This window comes from Gadus morhua, chromosome 19 (assembly GCF_902167405.1).
Source record: "Gadus morhua chromosome 19, gadMor3.0, whole genome shotgun sequence".
Taxonomy (NCBI): domain Eukaryota; kingdom Metazoa; phylum Chordata; class Actinopteri; order Gadiformes; family Gadidae; genus Gadus; species Gadus morhua.
This window is the reverse complement of record NC_044066.1, coordinates 7,816,703-7,842,503: the sequence shown is the minus strand read 5'-3', so window position 1 is coordinate 7,842,503 and position 25,801 is coordinate 7,816,703. Positions and strand designations below refer to the sequence as shown.

The 25,801-nt window shown below is 39.8% G+C and overlaps 2 protein-coding genes across 2 annotated transcripts; both read right to left on the bottom strand.

Annotated features, from left to right (window-relative positions):
• Positions 1-7,655: 7,655 nt before the first annotated feature.
• On the bottom strand, positions 7,656-13,664 carry cplx4a (complexin 4a). Its single transcript, XM_030342336.1, has 3 exons — positions 13,240-13,664; positions 11,392-11,479; positions 7,656-8,963 (listed from the first exon to the last, which is right to left on the bottom strand). Exons 1-3 carry the CDS (start codon positions 13,401-13,403, stop codon positions 8,736-8,738), a joined length of 480 nt encoding a protein of 159 aa, XP_030198196.1. The 5' UTR covers positions 13,404-13,664; the 3' UTR covers positions 7,656-8,735.
• Positions 13,665-14,682: 1,018 nt separating this feature from the next.
• Positions 14,683-25,383, bottom strand: lman1 (lectin, mannose-binding, 1). Its single transcript, XM_030342323.1, has 13 exons — positions 25,090-25,383; positions 24,435-24,589; positions 22,816-22,923; positions 21,713-21,774; positions 21,217-21,316; positions 20,889-21,012; positions 20,361-20,419; positions 20,007-20,139; positions 19,312-19,499; positions 18,818-18,894; positions 15,570-15,732; positions 15,266-15,390; positions 14,683-15,161 (listed from the first exon to the last, which is right to left on the bottom strand). The coding sequence occupies exons 1-13, from the start codon at positions 25,307-25,309 to the stop codon at positions 15,125-15,127; spliced, it is 1,551 nt and encodes a 516-aa protein (XP_030198183.1). The 5' UTR covers positions 25,310-25,383; the 3' UTR covers positions 14,683-15,124.
• Positions 25,384-25,801: the final 418 nt, after the last annotated feature.

Sequence of the window (25,801 nt, the reverse complement as noted above, 5' to 3'; positions counted from 1 at the left end):
ACATTAGGGGTAACACTGTTGTTTTTTATCAAATAAAACATAAGGGGTAACACTGTCGTTTTTTTATTGCCCGTCATCAAATAAAACGTAAGGAGTAACACTGTCGTTTTTTAGCAAATAAATCATAAGGGGTAACATTGCGATTTTTATCGGCCGTCGTCAAAAAAAACATAAGGGGTAACACTGTCGTTTTTTTATTGCCCGTCATCAAATAAAACGTAAGGGGTAACACTGTTGTTTTTTTAATAAAACAGAAGGGGTAACACTGTCGTTTTCTATCAAATAAAACATAAGGGGTAACATTGTCGTTTTTTATCGGCCGTCATCAAAAAAAACACTGTCGTTTTCTTATCAAAAAAAACATAGGGGGTAACACTGTCGTTTTTTTATAGACCGTCATCAAATAAATAATAAGTTGTGACACTGTCCTTTTTAATCATATGCGGGGCGGCTTAGCTCAGGAGGTAGAGCAGTATTCTTGTAACTGAAAGGTTGCATATTCGATCACCAGCTCTTCCTAGCTGTGCAATTAAAGTACGCCCCCAGCGAGCAACGGACGAGTCTATGTGTGGTTAATATTTTTTAGATTAAATTCTGCAATCTCCGTTTAATTCAGAAGTAAAGGTAACACTGTCGTTTTTTATCAAATAAAACATAACGCTGTCGTTTTTTTATCAAATAAAACATAAGGACTGTAGCAGTGTCGTTTTTTATCAAAAAAAACATAAGGGGTAACACTGTCGTTTTTTATTGCCCGTCCTCAAATAAAACGTAAGGGGTAACACTGTCGTTTTTTTAATAAAACATAAGGGGTAACACTGTCGTTTTTTATCGGCCGTCATCAAAAAAAACATAAGGGGTAACACTGTCGTTTTTTATCAAAAAAAACATAAGGGGTAACACTGTCGTTTTTTTATTGCCCTCCATCAAATAAAACGTAAGGGGTAACACTGTCGTTTTTTATCGGCCGTCATCATAAAACATAAGGGGTAACACTGTCGTTTTTTATCAAATACGTTTTTTTTATTCCCAGTCATCAATAAAACATAAGGGGTAACACTGTTGTTTTTTATCAAATAAAACATAAGGGGTAACACTGTCGTTTTTTTATTGCCCTTCATCAAATAAAACATAAGGGGTAACTGTCGTTTTTTATCGGCCGTCATCAAAAAAAACATAAGGGGTAACACTGTCGTATTTTATCAAAAAAAACATAAGGGGTAACACTGTCGTTTTTTTTATTGCCCGTCATCAAATAAAACGTAAGGGGTAACACCGTCGTTTTTTTAATAAAACATAAGGGGTAACACTGTCGTTTTTTATCGGCCATCATCAAAAAAAACATAAGGGGTAACACTGTCGTTTTTTATCAAATAAGTTTTTTTTATTTCCAGTCATCAATGAAACATAAGGGGTAACACTGTTGTTGTTTATCAAATAAAACATAAGGGGTAACACTGTAGTTTTTTTATTGCCCGTCATCAAATAAAACGTAAGGGGTAACACTGTTGTTTTTTTAATAAAACAGAAGGGGTAACACTGTCGTTTTCTATCAAATAAAACATAAGGGGTAACATTGTCGTTTTTTATCGGCCGTCATCAAAAAAAACATAAGGGGTAACACTGTCGTTTTTTATCAAAAAAAACATAAGGGGTAACACTGTCGTTTTTTTACAGATCGTCATCAAATAAATAATAATTTGTGACACTGTCCTATGTGATCATATGTGGGGCGGCTTAGCTCAGGAGGTAGAGCAGTATTCTTATAACTGAAAGGTTGCATGTTCGATCCCCAGCTCTTCCTAGCTGTGTAATTATAGTACGCCCCCAGCGAGCAACGGTCGATTCTATGTGTGGTCAATATTTCTTAGATTAAATTCTGCAATCTCCGTTTAATTCAGAAGTAAAGGTAACACTGTCGTTTTTTATCAAATAAAACATAACGCTGTCGTTTTTTATCAAATAAAACATAAGGGGTAACACTGTAGCAGTGTCGTTTTTTATCAAAAAAAACATAAGGGGTAACACAATCGTTTTTTTATTGCCCGTCCTCAAATAAAACGTAAGGGGTAACACTGTCGTTTTTTTAATAAAACATATGGGGTAACACTGTCGTTTTTTATCGGCCGTCATCAAAAAAAACATAAGGGGTAACACTGTCGTTTTTTATCAAAAAAAACATAAGGGGTAACACTGTCGTTTTTTTATTGCCCGTCATCAAATAAAACGTAAAGGGTAACACTGTCGTTTTTTTAATAAAACATAAGGGGTAACACTGTCGTTTTTTATCGGCCATCATCAAAAAAAACATATGGGGTAACACTGTCTTTTTTTATCAAATAAGTTTTTTTTATTCCCAGTCATCAATGAAACATAAGGGGTAACACTGTTGTTTTTTATCAAATAAAACATAAGGGGTAACACTGTCGTTTTTTTATTGTCCGTCATCAAATAAAACGTAAGGAGTAACACTGTTGTTTTTTAGCAAATAAATCATAAGGGGTAACATTGTCGTTTTTTATCGGCCGTCGTCAAAAAAAACATAAGGGGTAACACTGTCGTTTTTTTATTGCCCGTCATCAAATAAAACGTAAGGGGTAACACTGTCGTTTTTTATCGGCCGTCATCATAAAACATAAGGGGTAACACTGTCGTTTTTTATCAAGTACGTTTTTTTTATTCCCAGTCATCAATAAAACATAAGGGGTAACACTGTTGTTTTTTATCAAATAAAACATAAGGGGTAACACTGTCGTTTTTTTATTGCCCTTCATCAAATAAAACATAAGGGGTAACTGTCGTTTTTTATCGGCCGTCATCAAAAAAAACATAAGGGGTAACACTGTCGTATTTTATCAAAAAAAACATAAGGGGTAACACTGTCGTTTTTTTTATTGCCCGTCATCAAATAAAACGTAAGGGGTAACACCGTCGTTTTTTTAATAAAACATAAGGGGTAACACTGTCGTTTTTTATCGGCCATCATCAAAAAAAACATAAGGGGTAACACTGTCGTTTTTTATCAAATAAGTTTTTTTTATTCCCAGTCATCAATGAAACATAAGGGGTAACACTGTTGTTTTTTATCAAATAAAACATAAGGGGTAACACTGTAGTTTTTTTATTGCCCGTCATCAAATAAAACGTAAGGGGTAACACTGTTGTTTTTTTAATAAAACAGAAGGGGTAACACTGTCGTTTTCTATCAAATAAAACATAAGGGGTAACATTGTCGTTTTTTATCGGCCGTCATCAAAAAAAACATAAGGGGTAACACTGTCGTTTTTTATCAAAAAAAACATAAGGGGTAACACTGTCGTTTTTTTACAGATCGTCATCAAATAAATAATAAGTTGTGACACTGTCCTATGTGATCATATGTGGGGCGGCTTAGCTCAGGAGGTAGAGCAGTATTCTTATAACTGTAAGGTTGTATGTTCGATCCCCAGCTCTTCCTAGCTGTGTAATTATAGTACGCCCCCAGCGAGCAACGGTCGATTCTATGTGTGGTCAATATTTTTTAGATTAAATTCTGCAATCTCCGTTTAATTCAGAAGTAAAGGTAACACTGTCGTTTTTTATCAAATAAAACATAACGCTGTCGTTTTTTATCAAATAAAACATAAGGGGTAACACTGTAGCAGTGTCGTTTTTTATCAAAAAAAACATAAGGGGTAACACAATCGTTTTTTTATTGCCCGTCCTCAAATAAAACGTAAGGGGTAACACTGTCGTTTTTTTAATAAAACATATGGGGTAACACTGTCGTTTTTTATCGGCCGTCATCAAAAAAAACATAAGGGGTAACACTGTCGTTTTTTATCAAAAAAAACATAAGGGGTAACACTGTCGTTTTTTTATTGCCCGTCATCAAATAAAACGTAAAGGGTAACACTGTCGTTTTTTTAATAAAACATAAGGGGTAACACTGTCGTTTTTTATCGGCCATCATCAAAAAAAACATATGGGGTAACACTGTCTTTTTTTATCAAATAAGTTTTTTTTATTCCCAGTCATCAATGAAACATAAGGGGTAACACTGTTGTTTTTTATCAAATAAAACATAAGGGGTAACACTGTCGTTTTTTTATTGTCCGTCATCAAATAAAACGTAAGGAGTAACACTGTTGTTTTTTAGCAAATAAATCATAAGGGGTAACATTGTCGTTTTTTATCGGCCGTCGTCAAAAAAAACATAAGGGGTAACACTGTCGTTTTTTTATTGCCCGTCATCAAATAAAACGTAAGGGGTAACACTGTCGTTTTTTTAATGAAACAGAAGGGGTAACACTGTCGTTTTCTATCAAATAAAACATGCAGGGTAAAATTGTCGTTTTTTATCGGCCGTCATCAAAAAAAACATCAGGGTTAACACTGTCGTTTTTTATCAAATATATTTTTTTTATTCCCAGTCATCAATGAAACATAAGGGGTAACACTGTAGTTTTTTATCAAATAAAACATAAGGGGTAACACTGTCGTTTTTTTATTGCCCGTCATCAAATAAAACGTAAGGAGTAACACTTTCGTTTTTTAGCAAATAAATCATAAGGGGTAACATTGTCGTTTTTTATCGGCCGTCGTCAAAAAAAACATAAGGGGTAACACTGTCGTTTTTTTTATTGCCCGTCATCAAATAAAACGTAAGGGGTAACACTGTCGTTTTTTTAATAAAACAGAAGGGGTAACACTGTCGTTTTCTATCAAATAAAACATACGGGGTAACATTGTCGTTTTTTATCGGCCGTCATCAAAAAAAACGTAAGGGGTAAGACTGTCGTTTTTTATCAAAAAAAACATAAGGAGTAACACTGTCGTTTTTTTATAGACCGTCATCAAATAAATAATAAGTTGTGACACTGTCCTTTTTAATCATATGTGGGGCGGCTTAGCTCAGGAGGTAGAGCAGTATTCTAGTAACTGAAAGGTTGCATGTTCGATCCCCAGCTTTTCCTAGCTGTGTAATTATAGTACACCCCCAGCGAGCAATGGACGAGTCTATGTGTGGTCAATATTTTTTAGATTAGATTCTGCAATCTCCGTTTAATTCAGAAGTAAAGGTAACACTGTCGTTTTTTATCAAATAAAATATAACGCTGTCGTTTTTTATCAAATAAAACATAAGGGGTAACAGTGTCGTTTTTTATCAAAAAAAACATAATGGGTAACACTGTCGTTTTTTTATTGCCCGTCATCAAATAAAACGTAAGGGGTAACACTGTCGTTTTTTTTTTGCCCGTCAACAAATAAACCGTAAGGGGTAACACTGTTGTTTTTTATCAAATAAAACATAAGGGGTAACACTGTTGTTTTCGATCAAATAAAAGATAACACTGTCATTTTTTATCAAATATAACAAGGGGTAACACTGTTGTTCTTTATCAAATAAAACATAAGGGGTAACACTCTCGTTTTTTATTGCCCGTCATCAAATGAAACGTAAGGGGTAACACTGTCGTTTTTTATCAAATAAAACATAACACTGTCGTTTTTATCAAATAAAACATAAGGGGTAACACTGTCATTTTTTATCAAATAAAAGATAACGCTGTCGTTTTTATCAAATAAATCATAAGGGGTAACACTGTCGTTTTTTATCGGCCGTCGTCAAAAAAAACATAAGGGGTAACACTGTTGTTTTTTTATTGCCCGTCAACAAATAAAACGTAAGGGGTAATACTGTTGTTTTTTTATTGCCCGTCAACAAATAAAACGTAAGGGGTAACACTGTCGTTTTTTATCAAATAAAGCATAACACTGTCGTTTTTATCAAATAAAACATAAGGGGTAACACTGTCGTTTTTTATCAAATAAAAGATAACACTGTCGTTTTTTATCAAATAAAACAAGGGGTAACACTGTCATTTTTTATCAAATATAACAAGGGTTAACACTGTTGTTCTTTATCAAATAAAACATAAGGGGTAACACTGTCGTTTTTGATAGCCCGTCATCAAATAAAACATAAGGGGTAACACTGTCATTTTTGATAGCCCGTCATCAAATAAAACATAAGGGGTAACACTGTCGTTTTTTATCAAATAAAACATAAGGGGTAACACTGCCGTTTTTTTATTGCCCGTCATGAAATAAAACATAAGGGGTAACACTGTCGTTTTTTATCAAATAAAACATAAGGGGTAACACTGTCGTTTTTGATAGCCCGTCATCAAATAAAACATAAGGGGTAACACTGTCGTTTTTTATCGGCCGTCGTCAAAGAAAACATAAGGGGTAACACTGTTGTTTTTTTATTGCCCGTCAACAAATAAAACGTAAGGGGTAATACTGTCGTTTTTTATCAAATAAAACATAAGGGGTAACACTGTCGTTTTTTTATCAAATATAACAAGGGGTAGTAACACTGTTGTTCTTTATCAAATAAAACATAAGGGGTAACACTGTCGTTTTTTATTGCCCGTCATCAAAGAAAACGTAAGGGGTAACACTGTCGTTTTTTATCAAATAAAACATAAGGGGTATGAATAATAGGTATGATACATTTGCGCTTATTACACCAGGTAGGCCTTCAGTACAATACAGGCTACAATATAGGAGTTGCTTAAAGTGCCCAACTAAAACTCTACAAAGAACAGATCATTTGTATGTAAAAAAAATAAATGAACGCACAGAGGATCGTACCATTCAACGAAACATAAAAAGGTTCCCAAATCCTAAAAAAATCCTAAAACCAAACCCTAACCCAAAAACCATACTCTTACCCTGAAAGCTATAATCCTAATATGATACCGTAACTTTAAAACCAAATCAAACACCAAAAACCCAAACTCTAAAACCTATCCCATTCACTGAAACTGAATCCTAACATAACCCTAACACAAAAAAATGCAAACTTTAAAAAACGTTATTTTAAGTGAAACATTTCCTTGACCCCTTATGAGGTCACATCCCCAAGGTAGAGAGGCCCTGTTGTATGTAAAGTAATTAATAAGTAAAATTAGTAATAGTGTATCAAAGTACACCTGTGGTTGGTAAATAATGGAGGGATCATCTGATGAGTACAATTAGTGCACCAAATGTCCGGCAAAGAATTGTGTGGTTTGCACACTTTCTGCGCTCACATCGTCCCGTCTAACGCTGAAACTAAAGATATACGCCCCCTGCCCAGCCTGGCTACCTCAACAGTTCTGATCCTATTAACCGGTAATCTCAAGAGCTCACAAATCCAGTGCCTTTCAGAGGCAACTCCACACGAAGCACCCAGCATTCACAGCTTCCTTCTCCCTCCCTTTCAGGATCCCCCTCTTCCAATTCAATAATCATACTCCATTAAGCACAGTAGTGTTTACTCACTTTGTTGGTTCTAATGGTAAACTAGGGGAAGGATCCACTTGAGGATAAGGATCCCAGGTTAATAAGGTTAATAAGGACCACATTGTTTTGGATAGTTTGGGATCTATCTGTGGAGATAGGAGATAGGATTACGTTGAGGTAATCAGATCAGTAACACATGTCGTTTGCTCAGCATCTTTAACTGAGCCTTAGAGGAAAGTTTGTAGTTTGTTGAGTTTGTGTGTATAAGATGGAAAATCACCGCTAGATTTAAATAATGAATCTTGATGGTTCTGGTGTTCTGATGTCATGTGTGGCATTTAGATTGGACATAAAAGGACTTACGATACACATTTGACAAACATCTTTTAATCATTTATTTGCATTTTTAGTTGCATGTCTGCAGTCATTATCATTATCTATGGAATGAAAACAATATAATTCAAAACTTGGACAGGCAAAACTGAACAGCTTTCATTCTTGCCTATAGGCTAACATTTTAAAAGGAATATAGATTTGATCAAAATACAAGAGGACGTGAGATATTTTACATGACATATACAATACAGAGTCAATGCTTTTTTTTTTATTTTAACACAATTATTGTCAAGAACTGGAATCGACCAACTCATACATTGTGTCCTGATTGTCACTCTTTCAACAACATCGGAGCGGAATACATCTACATTCCAACGTTTACTCACACTCACTACAGACAAACATACAGTATAGTCAACAACAGACTGAGGGAGAGAGCTGGGAAAAAAGGGTTGATATGAATCCCGACTTACTTTGAAGACTTTCCTTTAGTAATTAGCTGTTTCATTGAGGTGCTACACAACACTGTCTCGCATAGATAAACAAATACACAATTATCGTTAAAATGACTTTAGAACAAGCATTTTGGATTTGAATGTGTGTTTGATAAACATGACCACGTGGATAGGAATGCGTCAGAGAAAATGGATTTTGTTCACCTCACTGGAAAGGATCACTTTTTGTAGATCATTTAGATAATCCAAAACATAAACAAACAAAACAAATGAGTAATACTAACAAAAGGAGTAATCTTTCTGGACCAGAGTCCACCAACAACTGCCATTTTAGAGTTAGCAAGTTATACAGACACACCAAAAAACAGTTTCCATTCAGTTGAGAAAGTGGAATGAGACGGAAGTAAAGACATAACACCTGGCCCTTATCTGTACTACTTATCGGTCCTAGTAATTAGCTACTGTTTTGTTTACAAGTATACACTTTGAGTCGAAGCTTTGACTTTGCATCCAAGCCTCTCGCAAGCTGCAAGGCTGGTGTGTTCCTAGGAAAGCCGGCATTTGGATTGCATTTTATCATTTCGCCCCTTCTCTTCCCCCGCCCCCCCCTCCCCCACCACGCCACTACACTACCCTCCCGCAGCCCCCCCCCCCTCCCCTAACACTAGCTCACATCACAGAGCACTTCTCCTCCGCCTTGGTCTTGAGCTCGGTGACGGTGGTGGAGGCCTTCTCCTTCAGCTGGTCCATGTCCATGTTCTGGAGGTTCTGCATCTGGCCCAGGAAGGAGTCCTTCACCTCCTCTTCCGTGGCGTCCTCGTCCACCATCTTGAGCAGCTCCTCGGGCACGTCCACGTCATCGCCCGCCATCTCGATCATGTTGTCGTCCTGCTCGCTCTGTGGACACACCGGGGGGGGGGGGGGGGGGGGGGGGGGGGGGGGGGGGGGGGGGGGGGGGGGGGGGGGAGCAGTATGTGGCGGAGTTGGAAATGAGGCCGTGAGGAGGAAAGATGGTAGCACACATATTAAGAACAATGAAAACAAGGGTGGAGTTGATTGGTTAAATGGGTGAATCTATCCGTCCAGCCGTCCATCTATCCATCCCTCTGTCTTTGTAAATCGTTTAGTTTACAGCAGACACATGCTCTGGCTTTTTCTTCCTCTTGTTTCTAGAAGATTGATACTTGATGGAGCAGTAAGGGTAAACAATCAGGTGATCAAGAACAGCAACATATTATGGGATGGTTTTTGGGCCTTTCTGCAGGTCCCAACAAAACCTTGCAGAAGTACTGTTAAAGTCGATCCGTTTATGACATCCCGAATGGGTGTGACCACTCAGACGTATGATTGAATGAACAACCCCAGCAAAACCAGTTGATACATAGTCCACCAAAAGCTCTTACCAGCCTGTTTTAAAACCCCCACATTATGATCATTTTGTAAGGGGTTGTAAAGACTCATAAACATCACACATGATGAGCCCTTTTTAACTGGCGTATGTGTTTGGATCACAATCTATGCATTGGCATGAGTTCATTTTGATATTTTAGCAATGTGGCTGACCAAAGGAACCCTGACCCTTTTCTGCATGGATTCAGGATTAGTTCCCCCCTGCTTACATGGTAACCCTCACCCTACGGTATTCTAGGAAGGTGATACCTCTCTCCAAGAATGGCACTAGTCTTGACCTCTAATCATGGATGCAGATTTATAAAGCAGAGTGATGTCAATAAGATTTTTTTTTTTTTTTCTGATAGGAATCTAAATTCGAACCAGTAAATCAGACAATAGAAACATATCGATATCTGTACATAATAAAGAAGCAAACATTCAAATTTTTTCCCCAACCAACTTCAAACCCTTCCGCACAGACCTGTATGGTACAGACTGCAGAAGGCTGCAGAAGACTACAGAATGCTGTTACAACACCATGGGTCTATGTTTAACACCAAGCTGTGGGATTACCATGGCCCACAGCCGTGGCCTCACGCAAGCAACCAATGACTAAAGATCTGACACTCTCAGAACAGCAAAGACGCACACAGTTAATAGACCAAACAATCATTTGACAGCATCAGCTTCTCGAGTCAAACGCCTGCACTCGGGGCAAAGGTATTGTTTCAAACAATAACCGTGGCTATTAGAGAGAGCGTACACAGGTGTCCTCGACAGAAGCCAACCGACAAAGGAACCTTGTTTCCTTGACAGAGTTGTTATGGTGATCAGGGAGTTCAGCATAGAGCCACCTTGTCATAATGAAGACACCTTATGTAAAGCAGTTTTTGTCAAAGGCCCAGGCTTTCCATGCAATGGAAAACATCAATTGAAGAAAGTAATTACATTTATCAATACCTTGATTTTCCTGAAGATATGTGTATAATAGTCAAGTGTCAGTGCTTTGTCACACAGCCATAGAAAAGAATATGAAGAGGTGGAAAATTGAGTTCATTTATAATTTTTCATTAATTTGTCAATGCAGGGAACGGATCAATTGAAGACTCTGCAAGAAAACTATGGTTACCATCAAACATAGAAACCCTTTTGAACCACATTTCGACATACCTGATTTGCTCCTGCCATTGTAGCTAAGGTTTAAACCCGTTCTCCTTTTATCAGTTCGCTCTTGACAGGGAACAGGAAGAAATCACTTTGTGTCTACTCCTATACCGTCCTAACTCACACTTGTTGCTCCACACCAAGCGCCTGAGATTACTCAAAGAGGCTGCGACACCTGCTCCGCGACGGTTGGCCGTTCCAAGGTGCTCAACAGGGGGCTGTAGGGACACGTGGGGACGTCGCGCTCACACTAATCCGTTGGCATGGTTTCCGCCGTCTTCTCTCGAATCCTAGTCTGCCCAGAACTCGTGCTCACCGGATCAGGGTTGATGGTCAACCAGGCTTGAAGAGGAAGCCCTTACAAGGCATCCAATCGCCATGCCTTGCTTTTAAGGGTTTTGTATTATTACGTTTGAGCCAATAAGAGGCCGGACTTGAATATGAATTAGTTTTCTTTCTTCTTGTTTGATTCTTGCTGAGAGAGAAGTAATTAATAAGGTTTGACTTTGAAAAGTCAATAGTTTTTTAGTGGTACTCACACTTTTCAAATTCCAATCCTGCGAATCAATATTTGTGGTTTCAAATATATACGTTTATATTTAACAGAAATATATTTATATGTATGAAAGAGAATATATTTATGAAGCAACCTATTTAAACACGGCAAAGTAACAAAATGGATTTAGTTGTTGGGTTATTTTGGAGAGTGAGTTCTCACAGTCGCTCTTTAAGTTCAGCAGCACTTGTTGAGGCAGTGAGCAGTGCTTACCTTTGGAAGTCTGTATTTATCTCGTAGACAAACCCTCAGTGTGGCTCTCTCTGCCTTCTTATGCAGGAAGTCTGCATCTCTCTCCATCCTGTAGAAGAGACACTTTAGAGTAAGACCAACTAGACATTATGATTTCAGAACGAGGAAAGGCAGTAGCCAGTTGTAGATATCACAGATTCAATGGCGTTGAACAATGGCGGTTGATTATTATTAGTTTGTTTGCATAGCGGCCATCTTGATTCTGTTCTGTCCCCCTGCCGAGCCAGAATTGATAACAAAGATGGAACCTAGCGGCCCGCTATAGGCGGTATTACTAATCACCAAACAAAGACCTTCATGGTTTAAGTGTATGTAATGTATACACAGTAATGTGTTGTCCTGTACTAGTTGCGTAGACTTTGATTATCGTGACAAATACAATATAACAATATTTTGATTGTACTGGTTTTGCAAACACAATGGGAACACTTTCATTATACTTAAATCCAATTCATGAATATTGGGGATATGAGGGGCTAATTTCACACTTTTATAATAGATTATTGGTTTAGATTGTAGTTGTACATACTTCTTCCCGTATATATTGTTGTTGTATTCTTGTATTGTATTGTTGTTCTCGTATTAATGTTTAGTGCAAACTTCTTTCATGTATAACAGCTCCAATTGACCTCACCTAGTCACCTTAGCCAACTGACTAAAATAAAATGTATGACCTTTGTAAAATGCATTGCCCAAACTGCCCTATCTCCAGAGAGATGGAAGCACACATCTGGTTATGTCATCTACATGTCCAGCCTCTACATCTAAATCACTCGATTTATTGGATGGCAATAATTCTTCTGAGCTTTACAGAAGTCCTAAATACCCCATTTTCCATTATATCCCATTATTAGAGATACACCAGATTCATAATTCAGAGTAGCATATTTATGTACCCAATGATGCACCATTTCATTTGATAATGCTGGACATACTCTAAGCGTCTTAGAGTACCATATTAAGCGCTATATACATTTCATTTATTATTATTATTATTATTATTACCCGAATAAATATCTCTATACGGAATTATGATGTAATATATGTGGTGTGAGATGATTCACACAACAATTTGAAACAGTAGACAAGAGACAGCAGCCAAGCAGCTTAGCAAACACATGGCAATGGCCATTTTGACATTACCTGCTAATATTTCAGGCTATATGCTAAGCTATAAATTATGCTGAGAAAATGATACAGTAAATGTTACACAGTGAATATCAGAAAGCATTGGTCAATTGTAGGCTGATTGGTGCTTGCTTGGAGGAATTAGTATTTTCAAATATTTTACAGAATATGGCTACACAGTCAAGCTGACTCTGTTTCAGATATAGTATTAGAAAGCTTATTGAAACATATTGAAATAGACAGGATATCCCTCAGAACAGAGGACATTTTGAGGGAGATTGAGTAGTTTATTTTAGGGAGTTATTATCTTTCAACAAATCTCTCCATACAAATCATGTCAGCTGAATTTTAAATAATGGCATAATAATAGTCTATTGTGACCATGCACACAAAAAACATCTTTAAATTAATAAATGTGTATCAATACAATAACACACCTTTAACGTTTTTTTTATGTGCACTTTCTAACATTTCGGGTATGGCATTAATAAACTACATTTAGAAAAATAATAAACAACAAACAGCAAAACGTATTCGAAACATGTCAGTATTTTTTCGCTCCAAAAGAACGTTTTGTCAAGGTCAGACGTGTTGGTTGGTCTGACCCGCCTCACCCGGGCGTCTCTCCACCAGCCAACAGTGGGAATACAACAAGGTGGACCCCTCTCCAGCCTCACTTACTTCTCCTCCACCACCTGTTTCTGGTACTCCTCATACTCCTCGCGGGTCATGCCCGCCGCCTTGGCCGGGTCGGTGGGCGCGGCCTCCTCCTCCTTGTCCCCTCCGCCGCCCAGCCCGATCCCCGACAACGGGTTGCCGATCATGCTCTTGATCAGGAACGCCATTCTGCTGTAAGCCCTGCAAAACTGATCTCCTCCGCCGCTATGAACAACGAGCCGCCGTTCTTCTCAGGTTCAGGAGTAGTAAAAGTTGGTCGGTAAAGCTGTTGCCTTTCTGGGGGTGTCCTTCAGGGGTCTTTTTGGGGCCTCCTTGTTTTTTGGGGGGGGGGTGGTCGGTAAATCCAGCGGGATCCTTCCTTTTGCTAGCTAGCCTGCTGCGTGTGTATGTAGCCAAGGACACACTGACACCGAGCAACACGTACACACACACACACACACACACACACACACAGTTGTGCCTCGGCCATAATCTGGATTAAACCCTCCCAGCTCGGCCATGTTTCAGGGGCAGATGGCACGCTCACTTCTCTCTATTCCTGACAGACAGCAGGACCTCTGTGGATCCCTCATTCCATTTTAGCATACATTTATTGATTTTCTGTTACTTTTACAGAGCTTCGGTGCCACATTGTCACCATTGTGAAAAAAAAACTGTTGTAAAGTGCGCCCGGTTCTTTAGGCATATGTGGCCTCTGACCATTGGTGCTTAATCATATTAGTGAGGCAGGGGGCGCGGCCGTGTGCAACCTGGCTCGGACATTTCCATTTATACTACTGAGCGCAGACCGGGGGAGGGATGAGTAGGATTATGGAGCTGTTTATCCCCTGGCCACGGCGCCATTGTTTTTAGAAGTGTGGGGAGGGGGGGTGATTAAAATGTCCATAAAGGATAGGGGATGACTTAACCAAGACCTTTCTCTCTTTATCCACTACGTTCTCTACTTCCGATTCCTGACCGAAGGCCTCATAAATGACCACATCTCTGAATGTACGCAATGAAACAAACTCCTGGTGGCGACCTCTGCACACTACAGGTCCTTGGTGAGACACATTCCTGAAATATTCATATCTCAAGGAAATATTACCCTTGAAACTTGACAAGCAGAATGACAACGAGTGTCCGACAGGGATGGCTGTAATCTCAATGTCTCAGGTTTAGGATTATCAAATCCATAAAGACTCAAACTCAAAACTCGGTAAGTGACTAATAAGTACACAAACGCAATGAATTTGTGAAGCGCAATTATTTGACTACCTTTGTTAGGTTATGAACCAACTGCTCTGTTGGCCGCCGTCTACGTAACAATAATAACCAATTGGAATAGTAAACTGCTACTCATAAACGTACCCAGCAAAGGTAACCTGATGGATGAAGAGTGACTGAAGTTCACGTGTCTGAGGACCTCCATAGCAGTTACACGGATGTAAATAAGCATACCACATGTGTTTTTGTTTTCCTCTATTTATATAAAACAGCTTGAGAAGACAACACAACCACTCATTCAGCATTGCTACACATTATGTTACGGCTGTTGGAGTTTTAGCATCGTAGCATCGATCCAAACATAATATTTTAAATTGAACACTTTTATTGTAACCTAGAGCCATGAATTCATTGAATGAGACAAAAGCCGAGGAAAATCAACTGGAAAAACACTGCATGTAACGTTAAATTATTTTGGGAATTGAAATGGTGGAACACTTTGAGCGGGAATTAATACACAGGTTGTATCATCAAATTAAAACTGCAATTTAAAAAAGGGAAAAGAATTCTCAAAACAAAAGTATTTTCTTCAAGTATAATTATTTACAATTTCAAACACAAATTATATTAACTAAAAAAATCATGGACAATATGGACATCTTCTCATTTTCCTGCCGTCTCATCAAAAGAACTTCTTGGCTGCCGCTTCCTGTTGACTTCTATTCGACAAATAAACAAAACAGAAACTCAGTCAGCATTCAGTGGTCACATGTCAGTCGATATTCGTCAGTACGGGACCGGTTAGCCAAGGGGGAGGACCTACTTGTACATGATGTAGCAGAAGAACAGGACGGACTGGATGACCACGAAGACGACGAAGTGGAGCGTGGACAGACAGGGCGGAATCGGGGGGAAGTCTGGACATTTCAACATCTTCTCTGCAGGGTTCTGGGGGGATACAGTTAAACAGTTAGCAGTGATACAAATCAAAACAATTGCCCCTTTAATTGAGGCATGCTAGACATCCTTGATCCTTGATGATTTCAGGTAAGACTTGTTAGTCACTTTAAAACAATGTGTGTGAGGTGCCGAGCTGGATCAATATATCTTGGGGCGGGGTGTTGTACCGGCGGGCTGCGCTGCACCAGGTGATCCACGTCCCTCTTGACCGAGTGCAGGTGTTCCTTGATTTCGTTGAAGTGCTGCACCGTCTCGTACGTCCCGAGGCCCGCGGCGTTGCCCTGGTGCTGGACCGAGCCCACTTGCTTCAGGGACTCCTGGAAGGAAAGCCTGTAAGCAAACCGGAAACCAGGATCAACTAATGAGCTGCAAAAGGGCCGGCATCATCATATTCATTAAGAATGGGATGTCGTTTTAAAGTTGCAGTGTGTAGGATTTAGTGCCACCTAGAGGTGATCTGCAACCAACTGAATAAACCCCTCTACCCTCCCTTTTCAACAACGTAGGAGAAGCTACAGTAGCCTGTAAGGTGCCATGTAGGTACTTCCAAAATAATTTATTAGTTATTGTTTATTGACAGCATCGAGTAGCCAAGTGTCAAGAAATGAGGTTCCTTGATAGATTAAAAGGGTTATTCTATTTATTCTATTCATTTATTTAGTCTGTCATACTATAGGCCATAGAGCTCAAGAAAGATGATTGATGATTAAAATGTGTCCGTAACCCAGAAAGACTTCCATCGAATCCAGATACAGGACATACAGGAGCAGGGAGAGGAATAGACGTCATACTTGAGAATTCCTATACAGGTAGACACCAGATGTTGGGGATCTAAGCCAGAACCTTCCTGCTGAGTGCCAGACCCCCATCTCACTACACTACCCTGCCCACTCTACATCTATTGAGATATTTCTAGAATAGTGAGAAACGTCCAGTCTGTTCTGCAGCATTTAATTTGAGACAGGCGTTTGTATTTTCATCTTCATTGATAACTTGGTTTGCTACAATTTGATGAATTACTTTGCCAAGCGTGTATATTAACAGGAAACTATTTGAAAAGTGCAAAAACGATGTGTAACCTTCCATGGAAAGTGCTAGGCCTAATCCCTTAGATCTTTGAATATCCTACATAACACTAATGCATTAAAATCAACGTCTTAACTGATTGTTAAAGGTCATGAGTGAAACGTCCTAAGGGGGGAGTTTTGACAAGAAAGCAATCAGGGAATCAGAGAATGTTTTGCCTGTGTGTGATGACAGATGTATTTAAAGACTACTAATCTGATAAAGTGGGGAACCAATTGGTATTAAGATGTGGTGGTCTTTTCTTGCAGGGGGGGCGGGGAGGGGGGGTTCAGTATGTAAAGGGATGACAGATAAACACATTGTAATTTGTTTCTCAGAAGGATCAATAAAATACCCTCCCATGAGAAAGTGAATATTTAATAATAAACCATCGCCTAATCTTCAACAGTGACCCCGTTTATGGAGATGAACCGCCGAGACTACAAGGGAAATGTGTGATTTGGGGAAGGGTCATGATAAACTGACTTAATCTACTGAATAATTCAGATGTGCCCTTCGTATTATAGCATATGAGAGCAGGGATGAGGCAGCTGTAGGCCCGTATGGGGACCCGCAACTTGTTCAACACGTCAACCGGATTATTGTCCCTGTAAAGCTCATCTTAAAATTGCCTTTCTGCTGAAGGGTGTTGCTCAATTGAAGTCATTATGAAAATGTTGCCTTTTCACGCCATCTTCACTGGATGATTGGGTCAGTTGATTGAAAAATACTTGACTGCAGATGTCCATTGGTTGTGGCAGAAATAAGTATCAAATAGAAATAGCGATGAACACATATATATACATACACACACACACACATATACATATATATATTTTTTCTTATTGTTTGTCCTTAATATTATCGTTGATAAAATATATCTTTATCAGAGATATATATACATAATTTTTTTTTGTTAAGGATAAATGTTCAGCGGGATTTGGGGCATACAAACAGCTTTCTTGTTTTATTATAGACAAGAGATTAATGTTACATAAAATAAAACCTTTAATATCTTGTGATTCCGATTAACCCTCAATACAGATGGTTGGCGCGTGCAAATTAATATAAAACAATACAACCATATAACGTTTTTAATATTCCAAAGACAATATGGTGTCTTTGTGTCTTCTTGAAATATAATCAGCATGGTATTAGAAGGATCAATGTTAGAGATCAAAATGCCTCTTCAGACTTTTTCAGTTCACTTTGACCCCATTTCAGAGTTGCTAAAAGATTACCAACGTTTAAGAATCATCACCGTTGCCCTCTTGCCAAAAAGCAGACATATTTTTAAGTATTATGATCTGCACAATAACAAGAAAATGCTGTGAAATTAATCATCAAATTCCCTTTTGTGCGTGTTGAGAAACGTCTGTTAAATCGCTCTACCGTGTGATCACAGTGGCTTAAGCCTTGAAGGACGCGTGGCCACAGCAAAGAACAAATATCTTACTGACGCGGGATGAGAAAACCTGACATTATCCAAAACGCTGTACAATTACATTTCTCCCATTTAATCACGCATACTCAAGTCTGAAATATCAGGCGGTCCTTTGAGTCTTAGCCACGCAGGACTACAATTGCAATCTCTTAAGCCGTATTATCTTCCATTTGTATTGCAATAATATCAATAGAGATAGTGAACGTTAAATTCTCAGAAGATTATGTCTGGGTCTTGGTATGTTTACCACTTACAACTTGCGGTACACGCAGTAAACCAAAGCAGCATATGAAATGCCATGAACAGGGAAAGGGATTTATTTATTTACTCGATGTATAAGATAGCTCACATTTTGACGTTTTTCATTTTATTTGTTGTCCAGTTTGTTGTTCCCTCTATTTTGATGAGCGCAAGAAAGACAAAACATAAAAAAAAAATGTAATAACGTGTTAATTGTGTTATGTCCCTCTCAACCAAACCCTAAATTGAATTAGGAAGACAAGTCATCAAAGTTGACCGGATTTCAGTAAGGAGTTTTAGAATGGTCCGAAGTATAGAAAATATTGTACATCGGGGATGTCATTATTGTGTCTGTGCATGTGTATGTTATTGTGCACGTTGCTGTGGTAAAGGATCTTTAGATAGAGTGAGTAGGTATAGAAAGCGGGGGATTTCATGGTGAGCTGGATTATCAGGCTGACAAACACCTGGGATGCAACTCATTCTATTGTTTTTAAGATTAACCATGAATTCAGAGATTTAAAAAAGGGATTTTTCATACTTTTCTTGTTTTTCCTGGAGTATCATAGGTCATTTTGTATCTGGAGGACAAAAACAACAGCAAGCTTTCGAAGTTCAGAGACCAAAACCGTTTGAATAACAACCGCCCCGGTCGCCGCGACTCACCGTAGGTCGTTGAGGTTTTTCAGCACTTCCTGTTGGGTGGCGATGACCGAGCTCATCTGGGGACTGCCAGCATCTGGCTGGAGGCAAAACACCGTTGACGTCAGTCACGAAAAAAACCAGAAACGGCTTTCATTCTTGTGCCAACGTCAAACGCTCAGACACACACACACAGACACACACCCAACGGTTGACGTCATATTTCGGTCCGCGGCTTAATATTTGTACATTAAGATAACACCTAATTAATAATCTCCGATGGGAAATTCAGGTGTTGCATCGAAAGGAACAGTGCAAATCAAACCGGAGATAAGAATACATCTAAGATAATAAACAAAGGCCAAAGAAAAAATGAGTTATTGACAAAAAAAAGAGCTTAAAATTACAGTTTCTGTATTTTCCGTTCCCTATAACCCTTCAACAGCTATGGATGTATATATTTTCCAGTCCTATTCTGTTCCCCTTAACCCGGTGTGGGGGCGTGTGTGTTCCCGTACCTGTCCGGACTCTGCGTTGATGCCCTTCTTGGCGACCTCGTCGGTGATGACGGAGACGTAGCGGCGCTGCTCGTCCAGGATCATGGCCAGCTGCCGGTGGAGCTGCTTGATCTCCAGGTGGATGCGGTTCTGCCCCTCGAACACCTGCCGGATCTCCCGGTCGTTCACGCTCTCATACTGCTCCTCGACTGGAAGAGACGCCGACGTCCCTCGCGTTAGATTCATTCGCTTTGCATTTATATACATTAGGTTCATGTGATTAGAGATGTTTGTTTCTTCCCAGTTCCTCAAATAGTCGTACGATACCGTGAGCGCATACATTATTAGTGCAGGGAGTTGAACTCCTAACCCTGGCAGTGTTAATGCTGAGTGGAGGTAGACAGGACGACAAACATATTTGTGTGTGTTGTACACACACACACTACAACGTTTTATTGTAAAAGAGCCTATGGGCCTATACGATATTGGTGTCATGCTGTCTGGATCAGTTGGTAGAACATGAAGGAGAAAACCATTTCATTTCATAACTGTTTTCAAAATATTGAAAGAAAAAAACTGAAATAGCACACACACACACACACCTTGAATTTAGTAATTGGCCCCTGTGACCCGACTAATAAATGATATATTTATAATATTATTTAAGTTTTCTAAATAGTGTATATATTTGTACGGTGCAGCAGCGGTTGACTCACTGGGCTCCCCTAGGACGTCCGGGTGCTCCTTCTGGAACTCCTCTTTCTTCTTGTCGAGATCCTGCTGGAAGTTCTCAAATTCCTCCTGGTACTTGTCCTTCTCCTCTTTGGGGATCTCCGCCTCGGCTGGGGGCTTCAACAACGGAGACAAAACAACCACTCTGAGCTCAATGGAGAGGGCCGGGTTCAACCTTTTTTTTCTTCCCAAGTAGCCATCGGCACACAAAGACAGGCTTTGGTTCAAAAATGTTATGTCGTGAACTATTTCTCAAATTGCTGAGCGATTCTGTATTCTTTCTCTTCTTTTTTATGTGTGGCGGACTACTACGATACAACAGGAGACGTGTTAGTTACCTTTTGCTGTCCAGGTTCCGTTAGTCTGAATAATAAAAAGGACAAAACATCATGGTCATCTATTGAAGGGGAGAAATATCTGGGATTAGAAACATTTAGGCAGAAACAGACAAGACAGTTTTAACACAGGATTAGAAATACTTCAATTTACCCTTCAAATTACTCTCTTTATGGTTAAATTTTCCGCCAATTCGATTAGTTATCTCTAGATTGACATTGAGTTATTTGGCACTTGCCCGAAGCTGAGTTCAGAAATATTCATACCATATGATCAATATTGAGTTACAAAGACAAAGTGAATTGAGTCTGCTGGTTTTAATATTAGTGCTATTCAAGTGCACATCATGCATCATGCTAATACAGGATCCCTATTTGTTTATTTTCATCTTTATCTGAAGATTTGGCATGGTTTGTGTTCACTTTCAGAAGGAACAGACAATGTCTATGCTTTATAAGTACCTTTGTTTCAAGCAAATACACAACTTCGACATAAAAATACAGAACAGCACGCTAAAACATGATGACTACCTGCTAGACCACCGGTGGCCGCTGAGATCCCAAAGAAGCCCTCCTTAGGGATGACAATGTTGTCCATCTTGGTGCAGAACTCATAGTCGTCCTTGTCTGGGGTGAAGCCGTTGTTGATCATCACCTGGATGAAGGAATGAATGAATGATTGGATAAAGAGGTAAAGAGTGGGGAAATCTTATCCAAAATAATGGAACTGATGTACAACAATATGCAAACGATTCGGAATGCGTGTTGTTCTGAAAAGTTTCTCTTTTGAACTGCCTAATTTATAGGTTTGTGTGTTAATGTTGGACACTGACTGTGAATCAGTGCTTGTGGCTCCTACCGTCAGCGACTTCTTGTAGTAGGTGATCTTGGCTCGGATGGGATAAGGTTTGTTCCGGAAGTCTCTTAAGCATGTTCCTAGAGCCTGGGTTGTGCCATCACTGGGTTACAAATAATAATAAACAAGATTTTATGTTAACCATTAATTGCAAACACATGTAAAACGCTCACGAAAAGCGCAACCATAAGAAAATAATAATCTAATAAGTAAATCATATTATCACATTAGAGTCTATATGCTTATGGATTATTCTGTAAACAACCCTGATAAGATATGGAAAAAGGCGGTGAGTGTAATTTGAAGACATGATGGAATAAAAAAACTGTTATTTACAGTCTTTACTGGCCCAAGAGAGATTAGGAGAGATGGAGGATTATTATTTACCCCCCACCCCCCGACCAAATATAATCATATTTTCTAATCTTCTTTAAGTTGTTCAAAAAATGTGGCTGGGTGATGATGTCAGGGAGCAGAAGGAAAATAAATATTTACTCACTTTTGGTGGTCATAAACAAGTTTACCATTGTTTCCCACAACGACAATAGCAGGGTTGTTTTTCTGAAAAATAAATTGGAGAAAGTCAAGGCAGGTGTTCATCCAACAAATGTATGCATGCAGGTAAATACAGAATTATGCAAAGGAATGAGGCATGTAGAAATTACACAAACATCCTTTAACACACATCACACCAAAGGGCAACTTTGACATCTTTTCTAAAATTAAACCATTTATTTTATTTATCTTATAGTGAGTAACCGAGTAACCGAGGTTACTCTCGTAAAATACAATTATAGTACCATGATTTTATAAGTTTTAGATTAAATTAAACATGTAGTTCAAGTAGATAATGATTTGCAATACCTGAATCATCATCATAATAAGCTTGCATTTCAAGTTCACTTTGAACACCCTAAACAAGCTGCAAAAATCCTCCTAGTGGCCAGGGCTTGGAATTAATTTTACCCCTCAGAGTTCCGCAACTGGTCTCCATTGTACTTTCAACTGTCCCGACCACTGTCCCCATGATTTAGTGTATGTAAGCACTGGTGTGACGTAGCGCAGATGCCACCTAATATTTTTCAAATTTGAACACTGTTGAAACAGTTCAAATGATAGTTATTCCATGACATATAAACCTCATAATTTAACTTGTAATGATATGTTTCTCTACTGTCCCAGACACCGTATCTTCTAGTCTAGTGCTTTTGCTTTGCTAGTGACAAACAGGGGATGAATCAGGACAACAGCATTATCAAGCATGTGTAAAGGCAACGCCCTCAGAGTTAACATGTGTCAATGCCAACAGTGTAATATAAACTGACCTTGGGTCAGACAAATCACTGATTTCAAAGCTTTGATTCGGCAAATCCTCAGCTTGGTCTAATAATGTTTTGTGAACTGGACAGATACTTTACTTGAAGTTACAAAAAGGACTACTTGAACATAATATAGTAATGAATGGCTTTAGCTTTATCAAAAATTATTTATCTCCTTATCTCTGAATCAGGTGATCGTGAGTACGTTTAGAGAAGTCCTGAACAAATCAACACACTAAACCAAACTATTGAACAACACAGCCGCTGAGAGACTCTGTCCCACCTTTCCGTCGTTGTCGAACGAGTCAAAGAAGATTCCGATTCCGTTCCACTTGTCGGCCGCTCCGTACACGGGGCCGTCCAGGCCTTGTTGCGAGGTGAACCATATCCCCTGTTATCACAGAGCAAACACAACCCGTTAGGCAACATGCTGTTCTCCCCCTGGATACCGCTGCAGCAACGGGTGACTGATGCTAAGGACACGGCCAGGGGGGGTTTGAAAGTCAAGTTTCTTTGCATCTAATGCCGACATTATGAATAACAACCCGAGTTCCCATTATACAGAGCTAAACTTTATTCTTGTTTTGCAATTTCATATGAATGTACAATGTACATTCATTTCAATAACAAACAAGAATAAAGTTTCACTTATTTTTCTCGGTGGAGTCGATGCAGATGACATCATGACTATCCTCCCCAGAAACTGTTCAGGGCGCCCATCTTTATTCTTCATACTTGATGATGTGTGGTGCAACACAGGGATTCATCTCTCGCCCAAACCACCCCCTTGTTTGTCTAATGATTGAAGCCGTGAAAGCCCCGGCTCCTGTCGGGATCCGCTAATGAACGGCGGCAGGAGAAAAGGAGCTTTCACCAACCCCCCCCTCGAGGACCGAGCCCGGGGTCACACACTCAGAGAGGGGTGCCACTAGAGCCCCGAGCCACCAATTCAATGTCTCTATCAAGTACACTTCAGCCCTGGCAGATGCTTGCGGGCGCCAGCGGCCTGTGGTGGAACACGGCGGGCTGAATCGGTGTGAAATCATAGGCAACACCTGAAGGATAATGTATGCAGGTGTTTTAGATGAAGGATAAGGGGGTTTGATTGGCGTGGAGTGTGTATTCCGTGTTCATAGAATGATTTTGTTTTGTTCTAAAAAGGATACATGGGGGCCCTAACTGATCATCTCATTTCCTGTATCTGCATTCACCGTGTGATCTTCCCATTAATAAACATTAACATTAATGTTAATTTACATTAATGTTAACATTCTACACAAATAGTTAACAGTAGTAGTGACAGTAATAGTGAGATTGGGAAGATCGCACGGTGAATGCAGATACAGGAAATGAGAGGATCAGTCAGGGTTGGGACATCTTGCTACCTATCTACCTGCAAGCTAACTCGCAGGACAAGTGCCTCATGTATGTACTCAGTGGAATTTGGTTGCCCCCATAGAGCTTACTGCTTCACAGGGAGGCGACACAAATCAGACACTTGTGAGAAGAGGAAGTACACCAAGCCTCAACGCTTCACCACCAGTTCCGTTGTAGTAATCTTAGTTTTTCATGCAAATATTGCCTCAACGGCACTCTGTAAAGCAATCTTAGCCTCGACCCCGGCTAGGTCTGCTGGAAATATGTCTGTGAGTGGGGCCGAATACACAGGCTAGAAAAAACTATATGAGCTTGCAGATTCATCTGGATGCCATGTTACTGCCCTACATGAAAGCTGTTATCAACGCCATGTTCATTACCAGTCCCGCTGTAGTTACCCTGTCCTTCAAGAAGCTCGTATCAACGCCGTGTTCATTATCAGTGCCACTGTAGTTACCCTGCACTACATGAAGCTAGCATCAAGGCTAGGTTTACCACCAGTTCCACTCCACAACATCTCCTCACCAGTCCGTCGGCTCCCATCCGTCCTCTGCCCGAGACACGGAAGGTCACCACCGCCTCCCAGCTCTCAAACAGGACCATGTTCTTGCTCCACACGGAGCCCTTCTGGCTCCTCAGCGAGGGGGTGATCCGCACCTGGTCCGCACTGGGAATAGCATCTGGGAGAGGAGGAGGAGAAGGAAGAGAGTGACAATAGTAAATCAGTCATATATTCTGGAAACGGCTTCAGTACAGTGAGACCATGCTGTCGTAACTGTGTAGACTGACTAGTGCTAAAGAATGAACTGTGTTGCAAGAATCCAAAGCCAGACGCTCCCAATGGGAGATAGGCTAAGAGATATTTAAATACACAATCGTCTGAGGTCTGCTGGTCCAATTCAGGTGAACACATAGCCTGCCTTTAGTGGTCTAAACAGCCGTCTGCTAAATAAATGGCGTTTCTTTGGTGTTACAACAGAATCTCATCACCCAGATCACTGTGAGCATCAGCAGCTGTGGCGGGCTGCTGTCACAATATCGATCGATAACTCGTATACGGCCAACTGTGTAACCTTCAAAATTAGGTTGAATAGGGAAGGGGAAGAGGAGAAAATATAAAACGGTGTACATTAAATAATACGTGATGACAGGTAGGTTGACAGCTGGCTCCAAAACTTACTCCCACTGTGTATCCAAAACGGAATGCTGCCATCGGTTAGGGACAAATGCGGTCCTTTGAAGCTGTATTTGTATTCAAAACGTCTGTGGGGTGCTTCTGGGTCTGACGTCGAAGCCCCTGATGCAATGTTATCACACCCGATACTTTTTAACGTTATAAATAATACTGATATCAATAGGTAAGATTTTGCCACAAGTCGCTTTCCTATGGGCACCGCCATGTTTCGTGGACAGTGCTGACGTAGCGCTCGAGCCTTGAGCGTGACGTGACGTCCGGAGGGCCAACAGGGCGTTTTCTGATTGGACGGCGGCGCTGACGTGGCAGAGCGCGTATTACGGTTTGTTTGAGGTTGTGAACTACATCAGCCCTATAGGAAATAAATAACTAAATAAATAAAATACGAAAGAAGTTACATGTGCTCCTTGGTTAAAGAAAACATGTTATTATTAAAACAAACCCTAGTTATTTTGAATGATTTTACAAGTTCAAAAAAGTAAAAAATAATTGGTTGCGTTTTTCTGGTGGTTGAGAGAGAGAGCGAGAGAGAGCGAGAGAGAGCGAGAGAGGGAGGGGGGGGGGGGGGGTGCATTGCAGAGTAGAGGGCTATATTTTGTGAGTAATTCTCGGGTCGGGGTTGCAAGATTTAAATAACAAAAGCAACCCTAATAGGTCATTGGTAAAGAACAATAGAAAGCCGTAGGGTGTTAATGGG

Excerpts from the sequence above, each read along its gene's own strand:
- cplx4a (XM_030342336.1), bottom strand. The coding sequence starts at position 13,403 with ATGGCGTTCCTGATCAAGAGCATGATCGGCAACCCGTTGTCGGGGATC. Across the intron at positions 11,480-13,239 it reads AAACAGGTGGTGGAGGAGAA|GATGGAGAGAGATGCAGACT; the intron begins GTAAGTGAGGCT and ends TCTCTTCTACAG. Across the intron at positions 8,964-11,391 it reads ATAAATACAGACTTCCAAAG|AGCGAGCAGGACGACAACAT; the intron begins GTAAGCACTGCT and ends GTGTGTCCACAG.
- lman1 (XM_030342323.1), bottom strand. The coding sequence starts at position 25,309 with ATGGCGGTGCCCATAGGAAAGCGACTTGTGGCAAAATCTTACCTATTG. Across the intron at positions 21,317-21,712 it reads CTTGTTTATGACCACCAAAA|TGATGGCACAACCCAGGCTC; the intron begins GTGAGTAAATAT and ends TTTGTAACCCAG. Across the intron at positions 15,733-18,817 it reads AAAAACCTCAACGACCTACG|GCTTTCCTTCCAGGAGTCCC; the intron begins GTGAGTCGCGGC and ends GTTTGCTTACAG.